This window comes from Rhyacophila brunnea, unplaced genomic scaffold (genome assembly GCF_057557595.1).
Source record: "Rhyacophila brunnea isolate RB1 unplaced genomic scaffold, BYU_Rbru_1.0 scaffold_23, whole genome shotgun sequence".
Lineage (NCBI taxonomy): Eukaryota > Metazoa > Arthropoda > Insecta > Trichoptera > Rhyacophilidae > Rhyacophila > Rhyacophila brunnea.
Window position 1 is genome coordinate 24131914 of NW_028232893.1, and position 19343 is coordinate 24151256.

Consider the following 19343-nt stretch of genomic DNA (forward strand, 5'->3'; position numbering starts at 1 on the left):
TATTCATGGTGGAACTGCACTGTATTTTTGATTAATTTAATAAAACATAATTTTTATTTTATTTTAGTAGTTATTCTACTTTTAATAAATAAATCTGGACCGGTTTCGTCCGCCTCAGAGAGACATTTTCAACAGAATAATATTTATAAAACAGGTATTTACCAAAACAAATTTGAACGACCAAAAACCCGTGATCCGAGACGACCGTCCGATGTGTCAGCCTGCCAAACTGTTTAACTAGCGGCTCTGCATCGTACTCTTAAAAAAATAGTGGAAGTGACTGACTTTGCAACTAATAAATAATTGAACATTAATCTTAGTACAAATTGTTTTAGTAATACTAGAAAAACCTATTTCAATCTCAGTATATAGTAGGTTAAATTACTGTTATATTATATTAAATTAATTTAACGGAGGCAAAACGTCCCATTTCTATGTAAACTAATCAAAATAATTTATAATAATACAGGAATTAAGATTAAAAATCATATTTAGAAAAGAGATATTATAATATTTGTATTCCAATCTCTACATTTTTGATAATTTTTTGACTACAGGACGATGTAAAATATAATACAGCAGTTATTAACAGTAATTCACCAATTCTTTATATTATTTTAAAGAAGAGAATTGATGAGAAGGACAACACTAAAAACATCCATGCCTTAGATTCAGACACATAATATTATATTGATTAAAAAACAAGATGTTTATTTCACCTAGCCAATGGATTCGAATCCTAGATCCCTGTTAATATAAACACACAACCCTTGCACTAATTATACATGTTTATTAAAAGATTTATTGTTACATATTATATTATGATAACTTTAGCCTATTAGTTGACATATGCTGAGTTTTCAAAGCTGACAATCTCCAAAAATCACTTTTGAGTTTAAAGCAAAAATCTGCTACCTACAACTCAAACCTATATGGTTACATGTATGCAGTTCATCGTGGGACACTTATTCGTGCGCCGCAGTACGTGAAACATGAGTTCGTATAACATTTTATCAAATGACGAATTCTTCGTTGAACATTTCACCGTGGAATACATTTGTATCTTACAAAATGCGGCGATAGTTTGCAAATAGTACTGATCCAATTAGATTAACCCTAACCTAACCTAACCTAGTAAAGACATCTCCACATGTTGTAGCATATGTACAAATATACTCCACGGTGAAATGTTCAACAAAAAACTTGTCATTTGATTAAATGTTACACGAACTCATGTTTCACGTACTGCGGCGCACGAATAAGTGTCCTGCGGTGAACTGTTTACGTACAAATTTCCAGATATGAACCTATATATAGTTTGGAAAACTGTATTTCCAGTTTTTTTCTAAAAGAGTAAATCATATATTTTAAATGATACAAGTACAGTGCTCTCTAAATAGAAATTGTGTCATGCTTTTCAATTGTATGGAAAGTTAGTTTTATATTATCAAAGATCCTTTTTCAAATCATTAAAATTGAAATATCACAATACATACATCAATTACGTTAAATCATCATATTTGATCCTAAGAGGATCATATATTATGGGCCTCCACAGTGTGGAGGTTGTATTTTTTTGCAATTCAAAATACGTGGGTAGATTAATTGTATTGAAAACTAATAAAGCAATTGTGCATAATAACATTGGCATTGTAATAAAGTTACAATATAGAAGTGCAGAAATTGGTTTATAAACTAAACTAATAATATCACTAGTTAGTTTCAATATCCAGAGTACTTTCCAATTGAAATGATTTCATTTAGTACTTAATAGAACATCTTTTTGCAACCTGGACACACAATTTTACTTTTAATTTAGAGATTGTCTGTTTAGAAACCGAGAGGCTCATTTCACATACTACAAAAAAGACGTATACGTTGAAATATATAGCGTTGATTCCACAAATGCATCCAAACTCGTTTCCTATTAAAAACACAAATAAAATAACATTGACACAAATGCCTAAATATTACCTCAACATCGCTCAGCTTTTCTTATCCTTACAATTTCACTGCGAAGCTTTCTATTATTCCTTCAACTGTCATTTACCAACTACTGACTCTTTACATCAGTGTCTTTCAAAAAAGTCTCACATTTTCTCACTTGTAGATACTTAGTTGAAATGCTCACATTTTCTTTTCAGTTAGTTTTTTTTTTTTTTACTGATTGCTGTCACGTTGTGAATAATATATTTATTTTACTACCCAACGACCTGAATGTTTCAACAGCTGTTATTATACCGTAATTATATTGTAACAACAAAGTTTTAATTTATCTTTTACAGTAGGTTTATTAATTTTTAACAATGTTAGTATTAGACAAGGGAATACTTACCTTTCTTTTGAATTATCTGTAGTATAATTGAAAATAAACAATAAAAATTCTTATATTCTTTGTTGCTCTGTTAGACATAAGTATGTATCTATATCTAGTAAAACAATGGCAGTGATTCTTATCTAAAGTCTGTGACGTTGGAAAAGGAAGATTAGTCTAAATTAAATTAAGTTATGCATGATAACTAACTGGGTACTATTTAATATCTATTAACTAGGAACGGTTAATATATAATTAAGTTGGTAAGATGTTATGTTAAAATTTTATTTGTTCATGAATTACATTTTGTTGAATTGCGTTAGATGGAAATAATAATTAATATAATAAGTAGTCTTCCCACTACCCATGATGGCTGCGCGGCTTAAGTGTCCGCGTATAACGTTGTGGGTCCCAGGTTCGAATCCTGGGTCTGACAAATACACATCTCGTATGAGTCAGAGTATGGACCTAATAGGTTGAGCAAGTGACTGACATCCAGTTTTCGTAAAAACAAAAATCTGTTAATACAAACCTCCACTCCGTGGAGGCCCATATATGTCTTATTAGGATCGGACATGGTCAGAAAAAAAAAGTCTTCAGAAAAAGAGAGATAAGTCAATATCATAAAATTCAAGTGTATCCACACCATAGTAAGGTAATAGGAAGGTGATAAAGCAGATATCCGTATACTTATATCGGAAAAAACAAAACTGTGATGAAGGTTTCCTTTTTCTTGGAGACTGCAAATACTATGTTCAACTTAACAAAACACAATACATGAACAAATCAAATTAACCAAATATAACAACCACCGAATGAATTGTATCCTAACCTACAAATTTACAAAACTCTGGGTTAGGTTATTGGAAATAGGATCCTAGTATGTTTTTCAATATTTATAACGCGTTATGTAGTAAAACTATATTTGATATTTACCACTATTCTAAAAAACCATAATTTTATTTAGACAATTTTACAAGACTGCAATATAATATAAGTACTCTGTAACGCAATATTACCATTGATTAGTGTTATAAAATCAGCTGTAGAAACATTTAGGACTACGATCTATATTGAGAAATGATTTTGATATATTATGTACATTTGAATCGCTTATTACTTGATTCGTTCCCATTATTTTACTCATATCTCAATATGAATCTGAAAATGTTGTATTTAAGAGATTATTATAACATGGAATTTAAATTATTAGTTAAATTAATATAATATAACTATTACAAAGAGTACATTAGTATGTTTATATTAAAATGAAATCAGAAGTATGTGATGATAGCACAAAAAATAGTGCAAAATTTGAATTCAAACAAAAGTGTTCCAAAAGTGACATTTGCATTTTAAACAAATGAAGTTTGTAATAACAACAAAATTTGTTATTCATTGTTATTTTAACAATGCATTATTCTTTGATGACGATCATTTACTTCTGTAAAATTTGTAGAATTTGATGATAACCCTTAGGTATCCTGCCTGTATATTAAATAAAGTAGAAAATGACATTAATATCATAAGATAATCTAGGCGTAAACATCATTATAATAACGTTTGCAAGGCATTTATCTCAAATAGACAATCTAGCTCTCTCTCTCTCTCTCTCTCTCTCTCTTTCGTTCTAATGGCAAATAGAATATGTCAAAATGACAATATTATAGTCACAGCAATACCTATTCTATTGACCATTACGAGAAAAAGGGAGAGCATGTCTGCGTTAGCCAGATGCCTTACTTCCATCGAGTACATTATAGATGTTTTATAATGCATCATTTATCCATCATAAAGCTATGTATCTCCTTTTTTCAAAATTATTGCATAATAATGTTTATATATTGGCGAAAAATCATAATTAGGTACATAGTTTCGTAGAAAATGATGGTAACGACATAATACGACTGATGCAATTTTATTTTAAATGAACCTACATATTTTATTGATCGGCACTTTTATGACAAGTCCATCAATTAATAAAAATTCATTACATATTCAAATTAACAACTGGTAGCGTTCAAACAGATTTTAAATATTTTATTGGCAACATAGAAATTAGCATAAAATGGCATATTTATAATACATATTAAATTTTTATCTTATAATTAATATTATAGTTTCACCAAAGATATTGAAGAAAACATTCTTCTACAACGATGAACCCTAAACATATGAAAATGAGGCAAATATGACCTCTGGGAACACTGCACAAATTTTCATACAAACTCACAAAGTGAGAACATGTCCCTATCTTTACATATAGAAGTAATTAATCAAAACCAATTTAATCATTGGTTATAACTTGAATTCTTTCACTAAGTGACAATGCTTTTAAATTTGAATCTTGATTTACCGGGGCCATGAATATTCCCGGTTTTAATCCATCTTAAGATTAAATTCATATGAATTAAATGTTGTTTTTGTGGTAGCCAAAGACGGCCAAGCGGTAACGTGTTAGTCGTGAGTCTCGAATCCCAGGTCTGGCAAATTCACATGGTATTTTTCAATGTCTGCTTAGACCCTTAGCGTGGGACATAATAGGTTGAGCGAGTAGCTATCATCCATTTCTCATTAAAAAAATCTGTTAAGAATTCTCTTCGTCAGGCGGCCGAGATCCATATTGCATTATAGAGTCAATTAAAAAAATAGTTGTAGCCAAAATGTCTAAGAAAACCTTCTTCTTCCGTAGAGATGGACCTTAAACATAATAGGAAGCTTTTGTAGTCCAGGGTTAAATTCCCAATTGTGATTACAATACATCTATGTGATTTTCTCAAAGCCAGTGTATTTCTGTGAGTGTTTCACTGCTACTCCAATATAAACGTATCACTATTGACTTTAGGCCTCATGACATGTTTTATTGATAAAATAAAATAAAATAAACAAGTGCTAAGTGATACACTATAATTATTATATTTTTACAATTATTCAGTGAATAGACTTTTTCATCTGTCCCGGTAAATCAAGAAACCACTTACTGTATGTTTAATTACACCTTCAGTACCATTTTAATCCATCATTGGTACTCTTTAATCAACGTGTGAATGTTTGTAATCATTAAACTCTTTGTTTATAAATATATAAATTATACACAAATTCAAACATACAGAATATGCCAATGAAAACACAAGGAAATATTATAATGTTAGATATATATTATTCTCTAGTGCGTATACCAAACTGTTCATAAGTCAATAATTGCACTAGAAGTGAACATCAGCAATTATTATATAATTTATGCCGTTATTTGTTCACCTAAATTACCAAATATTCACCAAAATGTGCCAATAACTGTTGCTAGGGTGCCTACAAAAAATTCACTTACATACAACAATTAACTGTAAATCAAAATATTGTGCCGTCAGTGGTATTCCACTGTAAAAATAATGCCAATACCACCGGCATATTTTCACCCCGCTTTTCAATAACATCATTTATTGTTTATGTACTAACCGATACACTGTCGATAAAATGTGCCTACATTGGTATGTTAATTACTTACAAACGAAAAAAAACACACAAAAGGTAATCAAACACCGATTAAACCTAATATGACGGCAAAACTGGTATACTAAATCCACCATTGTGCATTGCGCATGGATGGTGTGCGCTGTAGCAGGCGACCCACGGCTCGTCCGGCATCCCGGCAATCGAAATCACAAAAGAAGCGCAAGAGGCGCCCCTCTCCGGCGAGGACGAAACTCCCGGGGCGGGCTCCGGTAGGAGGGGGGCGCCCAGGAGCCCGCACCACGCGCCACAGGTTGGGAACCCCTCACACAGTACCTACTTACTTACTACCCGTTCTCCGTGGAAAGTTATGACACTTTTATCTGTGTATTCATGTCTCTGTTTCTCTTTCTTTCTCGGTCACTATCTACCTGTCTCTTTTGGTGTTACAATAATCATTACTAGATTCTATACGTTTGAATGTATATTGCTTTTTAGATGAAGATCAAAACTGGACTTCGCTTTTTTACAATTATATACAAAATTAAGTGCATGTTAATCTAGAAAATTAATACGATAAACTCAACTCGAAAGTTTTCAATTGTACCTAAATTTCAAATATAATAAATTAAATTCTAATATTTCTCACTTTTGTACTCCTCCATAGAAATCATTATTTTCAGAGTTTCACCTTTAAACATCTTCAGAATGTAAGTAAATAAATTGCCATTCTCGCCCTTATTAAGCTCAGCACAATTATTGGTCCCCACAGAAAGTAAGTTAAAAAAAAAATTACAAGCAATTGTTATCAGCCATTTGCTCAACTCATTGAAGTCTTGCTTTGGATCAAGCACACGTTAAAAAACAGCATGTAGTTTTTGCTGGATGTGGGTTTTGAACCCGCACCCATAACTTTGAATATGTATGCTCTCCAAACTACTTCACTGTAAGGCCAAAACTATATAATAATATACAACTGACTAAGATTAAAATAGGTATCTAGACACTGATTATATTCCTTTGAAATAAACACAAATGTCATTTTTACAATCCTTAATTTATAATATAATATATACAGACACGATGACAGCGCTGCTTAACCGTTGGGCTATAGCGACGTGGGTCTCAGGTTCGAATCCTGGGTCTGAAAAGTACGCATATTGTTTTTCAATTTGCGTATGAGTTAGAGTTTGGACCTAATCGGTTGAGCAAGTGGCTGACATTCATTTCTCGTAAAAACAAAATTTGTTAATACAAACCCCTCCAATCTGTGGAGGCCCATGATCTTATTAGGATCGGAGATGGTCGAAAAAAAAAAGAATATACAGAGAACCTAAAAATGCTGAAATGTGAAACCCGAGTGTTAAAACTGATCTCCATGGAAAAGTACAAATCTATTATAAATAAGCATGTATTTTAAATAAAAAATATCAAAATCTAAGATTTAGATGAAAAAAAATATATCACTAGAGACTGGACGAGTCCAAGTTCGTTCACTATCTACTAAGTTATAATAATATTGAAAATATATGTACAAACGTATATACATCTTTCTAATTATAAATATATACAGGGGTTGAAGAATTAATAATACGTTTTGGTTATCAAATTTATTTTATAATATTCTAATGAATCTGTTCTGTGAATCTGAGCAATAGGTGGGTATGGGAAATGACAAAACTACCCTATATACCCCGTTATTAATATTAATATACTATGTTTGACACATAGAGATCATGTTTTGTCTATGTTTAGCTATTTCGAAACCATAATAATTATAATATTATGCAAAACAAACTAAAACTGCTAAAACTGGCATTGATCCATGTTAAAACCGAACAGAATCTGCACAGCTTTGGTGGAGCTATACATAGGAAGATTACAGGGCTCGCTTTTTCCCGCTTGCAATCGAAGATATAAAGTTAAATTTACATAATTCATATAATAATTAATAGGTGGCAACAAACGTTTTTCTATTAAGCAAAATCTCCATATTTTGTATTCGCAATCCGAAATTACTTTAGCATGACCTAACATAATAGCGACTGTACACGTGCATGAATTTACTGCCAGCAATAGAGTGGATTTTAAACTATCGTGACAATAACTTTACTGTTTACACGTTAAAGTCCTGACTATCTCTCCAATCTCATTCTTCAAGAGTAAGCGAGACGTGATGTTATCATTTTATGGTACTATTTGACAGGTCGTAAAAATTGATTAACCTCAAAATGAGTCACTCAGTGTAGTTCGTTTTTTTGCCGGCAGGTTTGCCACTATTGTTCTACTGACCAAGCACAGATCGAAAAAATCCCAACTGTCGCATGAAAATTCAGATGCTTCTGAAGTTTTTGATTCATGCATGCAATCTTGCAACTGGATAATACGTGTCAAGAATGATATTGGAGAGACAGTCAGCACTTTTACGTCTAAATAGTTATTGTCACGATAGTTTAAAATACACACTATTGCTGCCAGTAAATCCATACACGTGTACAGGCGCTATATCTTCACATAATAATAAATAGCTAATTGAGATTTTAAAACGAATTAAACTAGTGTAATCTGGTCGATTCTGACTAGAAAAACATGATTGTTTATTTGCAATTAGAATTGTATGAAAATTACAATGATTATGTTTGTCTCATAGACCGGCTTTAGCGATTGGTGTATCTCTAGCGCTACCATCATGTATAAGTAAGGTTAGGTCACATTTTATTTGTTTCACTTTATACAGGACTATCAACTTCACAGCGGCAGTCATTTTGGAAGCAGCAGTAGTATATTCCAGAAGGATATAGAAAATTATATATTTAATAATAATAAATGCATGTTTATTCTACGACTCAAAGGCAGCTAATATGTATAAAAACAAAATTCTTCAGACCTCTGTGTATATTTATGATAACAATGATTGTTGAAAGATATTGTGAAACGGGGCGCGCACGGTTTATGATTGCCCCATCGATGTTAAGTTTGCACCACTCGATAGTCCTTGGAATCATTTGACAGAAATCAGGAAACCCAACCGATACCTACCCATAACGACTGGTAGAATTGAAGAACTACGCACTACTGGGATTCACCCACGTGAATTGAAATACATATTACAGATTAAAAAGAAAAAATTAGTATTTTTAAGAAAGTATATATTCAAATAGGTATTTGTATTTCTTTATAAGGTATTTATAAGTGTATTACACTCTTCCTAAAATTTTAACTACAAACCTAAACTGTCATAAAATAACATTAATAAGACGTAGATACCTATATTAAAACTTATATGTTTCAATTGATATAATGGTACTTAGGTATATAAATACAGAAAGATATTTTAGGTAACACTTATAATTATTATATAAGATACAATTATAGTCAATACAGTAATTGAAATTTCTAAATTTAAAATTTTATATTGTTAATATCAAAGTATTTCAACAGATCTATTTCAACTTAACACTTAACTCCAAATTTATGTAAAATTGTGATAAAAATGCTACGTTGCACTCTATGCGTAAATCATTCTACAGTGGCACCATAGGGGATTCGCGAGTGTATTGAATTGCTTGCGACAATGCCTGTTTCAACACTAGCAAACAATACCACTACGACTGCAAATCGTGTTTGCCGTATCCATGGTGCCACTTTACCTATACAAAACATCAAAAATAACACTTTTAGCAACTGTCATGTCGACTGTGTTAATTATACATTATTATGATGTTAGCGGATAACGTACTGTGCATGTGCGATATTGCATGAAAGAGACACAAAGTACATACCAGTAACCTCTGTAACATATTGGGGTTATCTCGGAAATATAATGAAACCGTGTTATCGGGTGTTATGGAGTTACGTGGTTGGAATAGATCTGAAGATATATATTATTGTTAACAAAATATTGAAATACCTACTGAATACTAAATAGTAATCAACAAAATTACAATAGACAGGTTCCAAGCGATTTTTCCAGTGGTTGTAATTGTTACAGTTCTCATTTTTCTCTATGACTCTCTCCACACACACATTATTTACTATCCGTGCCATGCACATTGTTATGTCAAGTGTCGTTTACATCATAAGCCTACTTTTCGCCATGCATGAAACGCTTATGTATTTTCCATCTCTTATGTACTTATAAACATAATATTGCTTGCTGTAATTTTCACCACTTTAGATGTCGTACGCTTATGGTAACACTCCACTAAAATGTGTTTTTATAATATGCTTGTATATAATAAATATTTAATATTTTTAAGGTTATCAAAACGAACAATAGGTACCTACTAAATCTTACGTGTTAATAAAATAATAAACTTTTATATACAGATATGAACAAAAAGAAAATGGTTATTTTATTTATTTAATATAACCGTTATTAAGCTATGAAATGATTGGTAAACAATACTTAACATGAAACAACATTCATTTAATTATTGTTTATATTCAAGACTGAATATACACAATATTTAAAAATGTGGCATTCTTCAAAATACATCACTTCATCAGACTCAAACGTCTATAAGAAATCCTTGAAAAATCGTGGACTTGGTGGGATTCAAACACATGTTTTCCGCTTTTCGGGGGCGAGGACTTGTACCGCTAAGCTACCAAGCCTAATAATTTGCTAACATTACAGATATTATCTAATAACTTCGTATGCTAACTGATAAGGATTTTTAAAATTCCGTCAATACTGGATGGCTACCGTAACTGTAATTTAAATCAAGATACAACATCACATTGCTAACATGATTCATAGATGGTGTCAGGATTATGCCAAATTAAATTTTATTTTAGTGTTTCTGTGATAGAAAAACAATCTTTTACTAAATGTTTTCAAAAATGGTATTTATTAAAAAATCCCCTAATTTAATTATGAACAATTATTAATATTGTTTATTCTTAGCATCGTTGGTAGAAAAAGGCTATTATAATGATAACTTTTTATAATACTTACACATTTTATAATTGCAAGTCGTCAAGAGTGTATTTTAAAATATAATTAATTATATATAATTCTAAATAAATAACAGTACCTATTTACATATTCTGTAACTAATATATATGACAATGAGGCAGATGAAAAAGCATGGTTGTACATATTTTGAGTAGATATTATATTGGATTTCAAACAAGATAAGAATTATTAGCCTCATTACATTGACATTTATTCGTTTACATATTATCAAGTTAGATTTCTGCGATATTAAAATTGAAAATGCATTAATGTTTTGTCTTTTCAATACGTATGATTTTCCTGTTTGAATGTTTCTTATTTAAAATGAATGTTTACACACAACAGATGGCATGCATAACTTTTTTTTAATATATCATCGGTCAATTTGTACTATACATGACGCAGTACAAATATAATATGATACTTTATCAAACAGTATCAATACAGAAACATTATAATATTAATACTATCGACCTGACTTGATGGAATTAGAATTTAAATTCTAATGGATTTAAGTTTTGTACTATTCCATTTGAGTCATTTTTTGCGGCCCGAATTTCGCCTTTCGGCACCTTCAAGCGCTGTATTCGTTGTCAGTGTGTATTTACCCTTTGGTGAGTGCACATAGTGCCTGAATATGCCGAGAGGCGAGACCTGGGTTGCAAAAACGTCTCAAGTGGAATAATACAAAACTTAAATCCATTAGAAACATTATGATTGGATATTGTTTGTTTGTAATCAAGTGACATATTGAAAAAAAAGAGTTGTGAATGACACCTGATAGTAAAATATTGACGTATTACTGTACGACAACATCTTCTTGGCTAGGTGAAGGAAGGAGCTGTTGTCGACTAAATGGGAGGATCTTGTTAGTTTATAATGGAAGTGTGGTTAAAAATGGGAGGAGCATGTTAGTTCACAGTTTTAACACGTAGCCAAGCAGATGTTGTCATAGAGTAATAGACAACAGTATAATATGAAGAAAAAAAGGTCACTCGTAAATGAGCCGGACAATGAATGTGATTGAAAAACTAAGTCTACTAACATACATTGCAATAAGAATCAGTTTTTTAAGTCTCCTAACGTAGCTGCAGGTGTACATGTATGTATTGCCACATACGCATGAAACGCGCTTTTACATAGTTTAAAATTGAACTCTACATACTTTGCAAAGAAGGTAATCGTTGCAAATGTTAAATAACTTATTTGACCTATTCTGCTAACATGTCCACTTTAAAATTGCGCTTTTGTTATGTGGCAACGATTTAAATATATGTAACTTGTAATACTCTCAGAGTAATGCATATAAATTTAGTGATGATATTACCTTGATTATAACACGAAGACTACTGCCATCTGTTGACGGACTTTGAAAACATCCTCAGTGTTAGATATTACAAGAGTATAATATGTTGTAACTTAGTGGATAAAGCGCTCGCCAGGCAAGCGAGCGATGTGTGTTAAAATCCCACCTCAGTATCTCTTTCTAAGTTATGTATTTCAACTGCCAAAAATACAAATTCATGTTACTTTTGAGAGGTTATACATTGAGGAAAAGGCAAAACTTTAAATTGAATTATGCAATTTTACAAAAACTTTGATTTTCAAATGTATATATTGCGATGGAATCAATTGTTTGACAAGTCTGGCATGTATCTTTGAATTTCTAATATTTGCTGTACATAAAAATGCAATGTAAGTATTTTTTAGTATGTATTACGTATTTTATTTTTTAAATTATTATCATGTGTGCTACAGTTTTCAATTATTACATTGTGCTTTTAATATGTTCTTGTTTTGATATAATATTTTAATTTAAATGTTTGCCGTATTTTGATATTTATGTATTATAATAAAATTATGATAATACGTAAATAAAATACGTTCCCGATTTATTATGTATGAATAATTTAGAATCAAAAGGTACATAATGATGATTTTCAACAACAAATACAAAAGGTGTATAAATCCGCGTATACATAGATTCAAAATGAATATAAATCCTAATGCTATGCGAATACTTTGATTTTTCTACCTTCTGTACCTTTTGATACTAAAACAGTATAATGATATCACAGGTAAACAAAAAAAAACATATAATTTATGAGATGTAGGTACATAATAATAAATTAGTCTCAATTTTATTTAGAAAATCCAATCTCCATAGATACGGAAGAAAATTTCTTTTATCTAAAATACATCAACCTACTTATTGATAGTTGTAGTGGTCTGGATTTCCCCTTTCGGCATCTTCAAGTTTCATACATACAGTATATATACAACAGCTGTCAGCTGCAAAAGTAAAAAGCGAAATCTGGATGGCTAAAAACGATAAATATTACTTTTTTGCAAATATCAAATAAGTACAGTTAAAGTAGTCAATGAGATATCGCGAGTGGAGAACTACAAGGTTCTAAGTGTTTGTCCTTGGAGAAACAAAAGTAACAATGAGGCAGCTTAGAATACTACTTCATTGTTGGGTTTGTTTTTTCAAGGACGAACACTTAGAACCTTATAGTATTCGGCTCGCGATATATATTCTTTAAATAGATATGTATTGTATTTTGCTAATAAAATAATAGTAATATATTATTATGTAGGTAGTTATTAAACATAATTTTTAGGTTAGGTTATATAAAAAATGATTTTAATTCCAAATTTGAAATCAAAATACCTAATCATTATCCCTCTATAAAGAAGATATACTTATTTACAGTTTCAGTACAATGTTACTTATGGATTCTAATTTTAAATACTTCAATAATTACAATGAAGTAAAATTTAAAAATAGCATACGTTTGAAAGAAGTTGTAACAATGTAAGTCTGGCTACGTAGACGTTAACAGTTGCAAAGTCTCGTGCCTTAATTAATGTTCCCATTTGGAAACTATCCAAGAAACGTTTCCTTCTTATTTCTTTGATTCTTTTGGTAAATTTCCTCTGCTATAACAGCTTCCAATTCAGACACCGTTAATTATACTGCGATGGCTGGCTATTTTAATAAACAAACAACAATACATAATTATTTAATAGGTATTATTACTAACCAGACAATCAGGCATTTGCAACTGTCAAAATTACCATTCAGAAACAATAATAATATAATTACCAGGTACAATTAAATTAAACTATCATACAAAAATACACGATTAGGAGTCGACCTATAACGTTGTGGGTCCCAGGTTCGAATCCTGAGTCTGGCAAGTACATCTTTGTTTTTCAATTTATGTATGAGTCAGAGTATGGACCTAACAGGTTGAGCAAGTGGCTGACATCCATTTCTCGTAAAAACAAAATCCAACGACATGCCAGGCGTGTGGCAATTAGATACTTATACTTTCACTGCTGACCAGTTAATTACCACATTTAATTATCATGCTAATTGCTACACGCCTGGCGTGTCTTTAGCAGTGACCGAGTTGTAGTAATTAACTGGTCAGTAGTGAATGTGTTCATACAAACCTCCACTCTGTGGAGGCCCATAATGATCTTTTTAGAATCAGACATGGTCGTTTAGATTACTTTATAAATATCTTTAAATTGTTTCCAAAGCATGATTTTTATTTCGGATTTATTTTTTAAAAAAATACGTTAAAAATATTCTCTAATAAAATTACCTACCTAATAAATATAGTAATATTATTATTAGTGTCTAAAAAAAACCCTTTACCGTAGCATGTTTACTTTATGGTTAGGATTGAAGATACTGGCAAACTACATAGATTGGTGATAATATTTTTTGGATACTATATGTCTATATTAATTGAAAACTCTAATACAGGGGCGGGCAAACTTTTTGGATGTAGGGCCAAATTCAAGAATTCAAAATGAGCGGCGGGCCGCAAGTAAAATACCATTTTTAGGTATACACTATTTATTATCACGAAAAATAAACATTACAAAAAAATGAATGAGAAGAATGAAACTGTTATACATTTTTAACATTTTTTAAATTCAGGTGTTAATTTTGTAGTTGATATTCTCAAAACTACTTGTAAATGGGCATCTTAGATATTTGATCGTAAAGAATTTTTATTGAGTTTCATGATCGAAAATGTTTGTTCACATATATAGGTTGATCCAAAAATAACGAACATTTTTCTTGCATAATCTTTAAGTTGGTCGAATTTGTCTGAATTAAGGGCATTGTAAAATTGGAGATTTCTTTACGACGATGCAATTATCTTAAATCAGTGTCACACTGCAGATCAATAATCTCAAGTTGTAGCTCTGTCGGTACACTATCAATATCTATTGAAAATAGATCGCGTACTATTGCTAAACAAATTTTATTGTCAATATTTTTTAAAAGAATATAAAAAAGTTATTCGTAATCAGAAGTACAATTAATGATGGCAGGCCGCAAAAAAATACCCGGCGGGCCACATGCGGCCCGCGGGCCGCAGTTTGCCCTCCCCTGCTCTAATACATGTATTAAAATATGTCATCTGTCTCGTTCATATTACTGATTTATTTAAATTATCAAGATGGTTCTCAGAGTAATATAAAGAGAGTGGCTATTGTTCGACAAAATGATGCCGGGTTTCTCGCATATAATGAACAGTAGAACTTCAATTTTATTATTATTAACTTAACTATGAAACGTTATACCATCATGTTGCTTCTCAGTATGGCTACTAAATTTAAACACAACATAGTTAAACATATTTTCTAATAAATTAACTGAAAATAATTACCACTAACTTTATATTGAACACAAAAATAATAAATTTCAGCAACGCAAGCTCACAGTTTTTAAATGAATGTGATATCTAGTGTCATATTTTGAGAATCAATACAACATCAACTTAAAACACTTCTTAATAACATCTTTTCTAATCTATAATTAACTATTTCTTTTATTCAACGAATAATTCACAAGATTTAAGAATGTACCATTCTAATTATTGAACATACATAATTTTGAAAAACACTTTCTGACAAAATATATTATAACCAATAGAAAAAATCCTTTTGAAAAAAGTAAGCCACCCCGGCAGGGAATCGAACCCTGCATCTCCTGGGTTTACGCCCCGCCCCGTCTGTGCTTTTCCTCTATGCTACAAGGTGACATACTAATTGCGTTACATTATAATTGCTATGTAAAGATACTAATTTTGAACCTTTCTTATTTCACTAAAACGTGGTGTTTGTGGTTTTCATAAAAATTTTAGTACATATTATATTTGGAGCAATTCTACCATAGGGTACAGTTTATAGATTTAACTAGTTTCATACCCTGTAATTTCAATACTTCATTCAAAGAAGAAATCTTTTGGCAAAATTTATGGCAATTACTTTTAAAATCAAACTGTCATTTAGAATTTGATATAAAATCGTCTTTAACAATGATTTTGATAGTCACCAATTGAATAAAATCATCACTCTCAGTTTGCCAATATCTGCATGTAAAAGTATAAGTGTTGCGTGACTAACTGTCTAACTGTCGGCACACATACAGCAGCAGCAGCCTCTGAACCAGCAGCAACTAAATCAGCAGCAACTCAACCAACAACAGCAACAGCTTAACCAACAGCAGATGAATCAGCAACAACTCAACCAGCAACAGCTCAATCAGCAACAGCAACACAACTTCCAGCAGCAACAGCAAGCCGGTCGTGCGGGCAATAGACAACTCCAGCAACAGAACCCAAATCAGCAACAACAACAACAGCTTACGGGGCAGCAATATAGACGTGGCGTACAAGGAGCGCAAGGTTTACAGCAGGTATGATACTTTAACTGTGGAATACACAATCAAATATATCTACAGTTAAAAATACATCGAACCAAATACAATATGGTAATGTGTGGCAATTCGATCTATCATATTTGGCTTAATTCAAAAATTTCAGATTAACAGAAAATGCTGTTAAAACGTCAAATGAGTCTATTCTCACATATCACTTTATGTATTCAGATAGTCAATTATCACAAGAAGTTAAATGTCAAAAGTATTATCTTTTAACACCCCTTCTCGTGACTGTGTTAACTTTTAGAGCAAAAGTTTCAATACCAAATTTCGGGGTTCGGGCGGAAAAACCATAGATACACCTGCACGAGCATACCCGAATTTGACCGATCTTCGCAAATAGAGACGTATTTCACATGACATTCGTACCAACTTAATTTTTCGCCATGTTACGAATTACCAATTTTTATGATAATTCGTCACCATGGTATGGAATTGCTTCCGTGTTAATTTGGACCGATTAATTGAAATTTTACAAGAGAGAAAAAAAATGCTCCCTTGGCACAATCATGAGTAGGTATAGACTATAGAGTCTGTGAATATTTAACTTGATTTATCTAAATAACAGGTAGTAGTTGGCACGTCATCATCGAGTATTTGTTTATAGCTCTGACATAAACATTTTTGACAAACTTACACTGTCTGGCGATGAATGACATAACAATAACAAAAATGCACACAATAATTCATGTTACAATATGATGTGACACCATCTATTCAAGGTTAAAATATATCTAGATCTACAAAAGATCGCGTTTCAGGGCTCAATTTATAATCAATCCTAGCGTGTGAATGCAAAAATTCGTATTATAACATTCTAAACCACGACAAAATGACAAACCGGTGCCAGGACCTTGAGACTCATCGAATTTGTTATGATGAAACAGTTCAAATATCGAGAACAATAGTATGTCATACGCTTGTTAAAACAAAACATCAAAACAGATTAACATCTGTCAATAAATCAACAACACATAGAATATTAATTGTTCTATGGCTACCAATCGAACCGCACAAAAAATATTGTGGAAATATCATTGATTATAATTAGTAATTAGAACCTAACCCTAATAGGTATTACTTAAGCTGACAAAAATATTTACCGCAAGATTTAGAAATGTACCTCAAAACATGTTTCATTCAAACATGTTGTTATTTTGTATTTTGTCTCACAGGGCCCCAATCATGGTCCGCAGTCCCAGCTGGGACAGATCCAAGGGCAGCCGCCCCCTCCGCACAAACGCAGTCGATGGTTCGTCGCACTCTTCGACTACGACCCTGCCACCATGAGCCCCAACCCCGACGCCTGTGACGAAGAGCTTCCTTTCAGCGAAGGAGACACTATAAAAGTTAGAACAATATTATTAATATTCTACACTGTTATTTCTAATTGAATAGACATGATAGTTCATACAATTATATTATTTTTGTGATATTTTATTTATATTACATTTCCACTGTTTTAACACATGGACAAGAAGTTCTTGTTCGACAATAGCTAAATTCATGTAGATTCGTTCGTAAAGCAGTCGGCGTATTAGTAGGTAATATGGTATGCAGCCAATGAGGTATTGACTGATTAGTATGGAGTAATTTTCAAGTCTATTTTAAGAATTTTATAAAACATCATCTACCTAAACTCACCTCACATAAGTGTAATATATCAATATCCAAAGCGATTTATTGACATCTTAACTTGTGTTTATTTCAGGTATGGGGCGACAAAGATGCCGACGGCTTCTATTGGGGCGAATCTCGAGGCCGGAGAGGATTTGTGCCCCATAACATGGTTGTGGAAGTAGGAGAGGGAGAAGGGCGCAGAGGAGCGGCCGCAGATCGCTGGCCGGAAGGTGGACCTTCCTCAGCAGGGGCTGCGGCCCCCGGTCCGGTCAAACGAATGGTCGCCCTCTACGACTACGACCCTCAAGAACTGAGTCCCAACGTTGATGCAGAGGTAAATAATTTGTACCATAAATAATTCATAACTAAGATGTATGTTTTGACAATATCAAAGATTCGAAATTCGATAGACATACTTATTATCACAGAACAGATAATAAATAGAATTCCGATAGGCTGTATCACCAATACAGTAAATTTTGATGCAGTGCTTTGAATATGCGAGTGTCCTACGAAAATGAATCACGCATTATAAACATGCAATAGTGTGTGTAATACACCAATATTAAATGAGCGTCAATGCATAAACCGAGAGCAGTTGTCAGTATTCGACGTATGACGTATTCTTGGCACGTGTTTAAGTTTATCACGGATTATTCCTTACTCGAGATCAGTTGCAAGTTTCTCCTTACCCGTTAGGTATTTCAGTTCTCATTATTTCTGAGTTTCCTGCTTATTATGTATTCGAACGAAGCAAGAGGCAATATTTTCTCATATAGGAACCCGATGTACAATAGTTTTAGATCATGAAGAAATTTTTATACGTAGACAGGCGCTTTGTTTATATTTACCCAATTACGTTAACAACTGGACAAACTCATACATATCTGTGCATTAAGGGGTCATCCATAAATCATGTCACACATTTTTGGGAATTTTTTGACATCCCATTGTCACAAAGCAGTCTAAATTATTACATTTTTGAACAGCCCCCCCCCCCTGTTAACACAGTCAGTGCTCAAAACACGCCTGGCGTGTGGCCATTAGATACATATACATTCACTGGTGACCAGTTAATTACCACATTTAATTATCATGCTAATTGCTACACGCCAGGCGTGTCTTCAGCACTGGCCGAGTTGTGGTAATTAACTGGTCAGCAGTGACTGTGTTAAAATAATAATTTGCTTAAAATAATCGATTTCATGAATGTATCTTGGAATATTATATTCTCAAACAAACATTGA

General features: G+C 32.2%; 1 protein-coding gene across 1 annotated transcript in view; it reads left to right on the forward strand.

Annotated features, from left to right (window-relative positions):
- Rbp (RIMS binding protein) overlaps positions 1-19343 on the forward strand; it is a 252736-nt gene that overhangs the window by 206196 nt on the left and 27197 nt on the right. Inside the window, exons 14-17 of the mRNA XM_085950873.1 lie at positions 5934-6077; positions 16186-16452; positions 17652-17825; positions 18188-18430. Coding sequence (XP_085806999.1) covers positions 5934-6077; positions 16186-16452; positions 17652-17825; positions 18188-18430 — 828 coding nt within the window. The remainder of the gene's footprint in view (positions 1-5933; positions 6078-16185; positions 16453-17651; positions 17826-18187; positions 18431-19343) is intronic.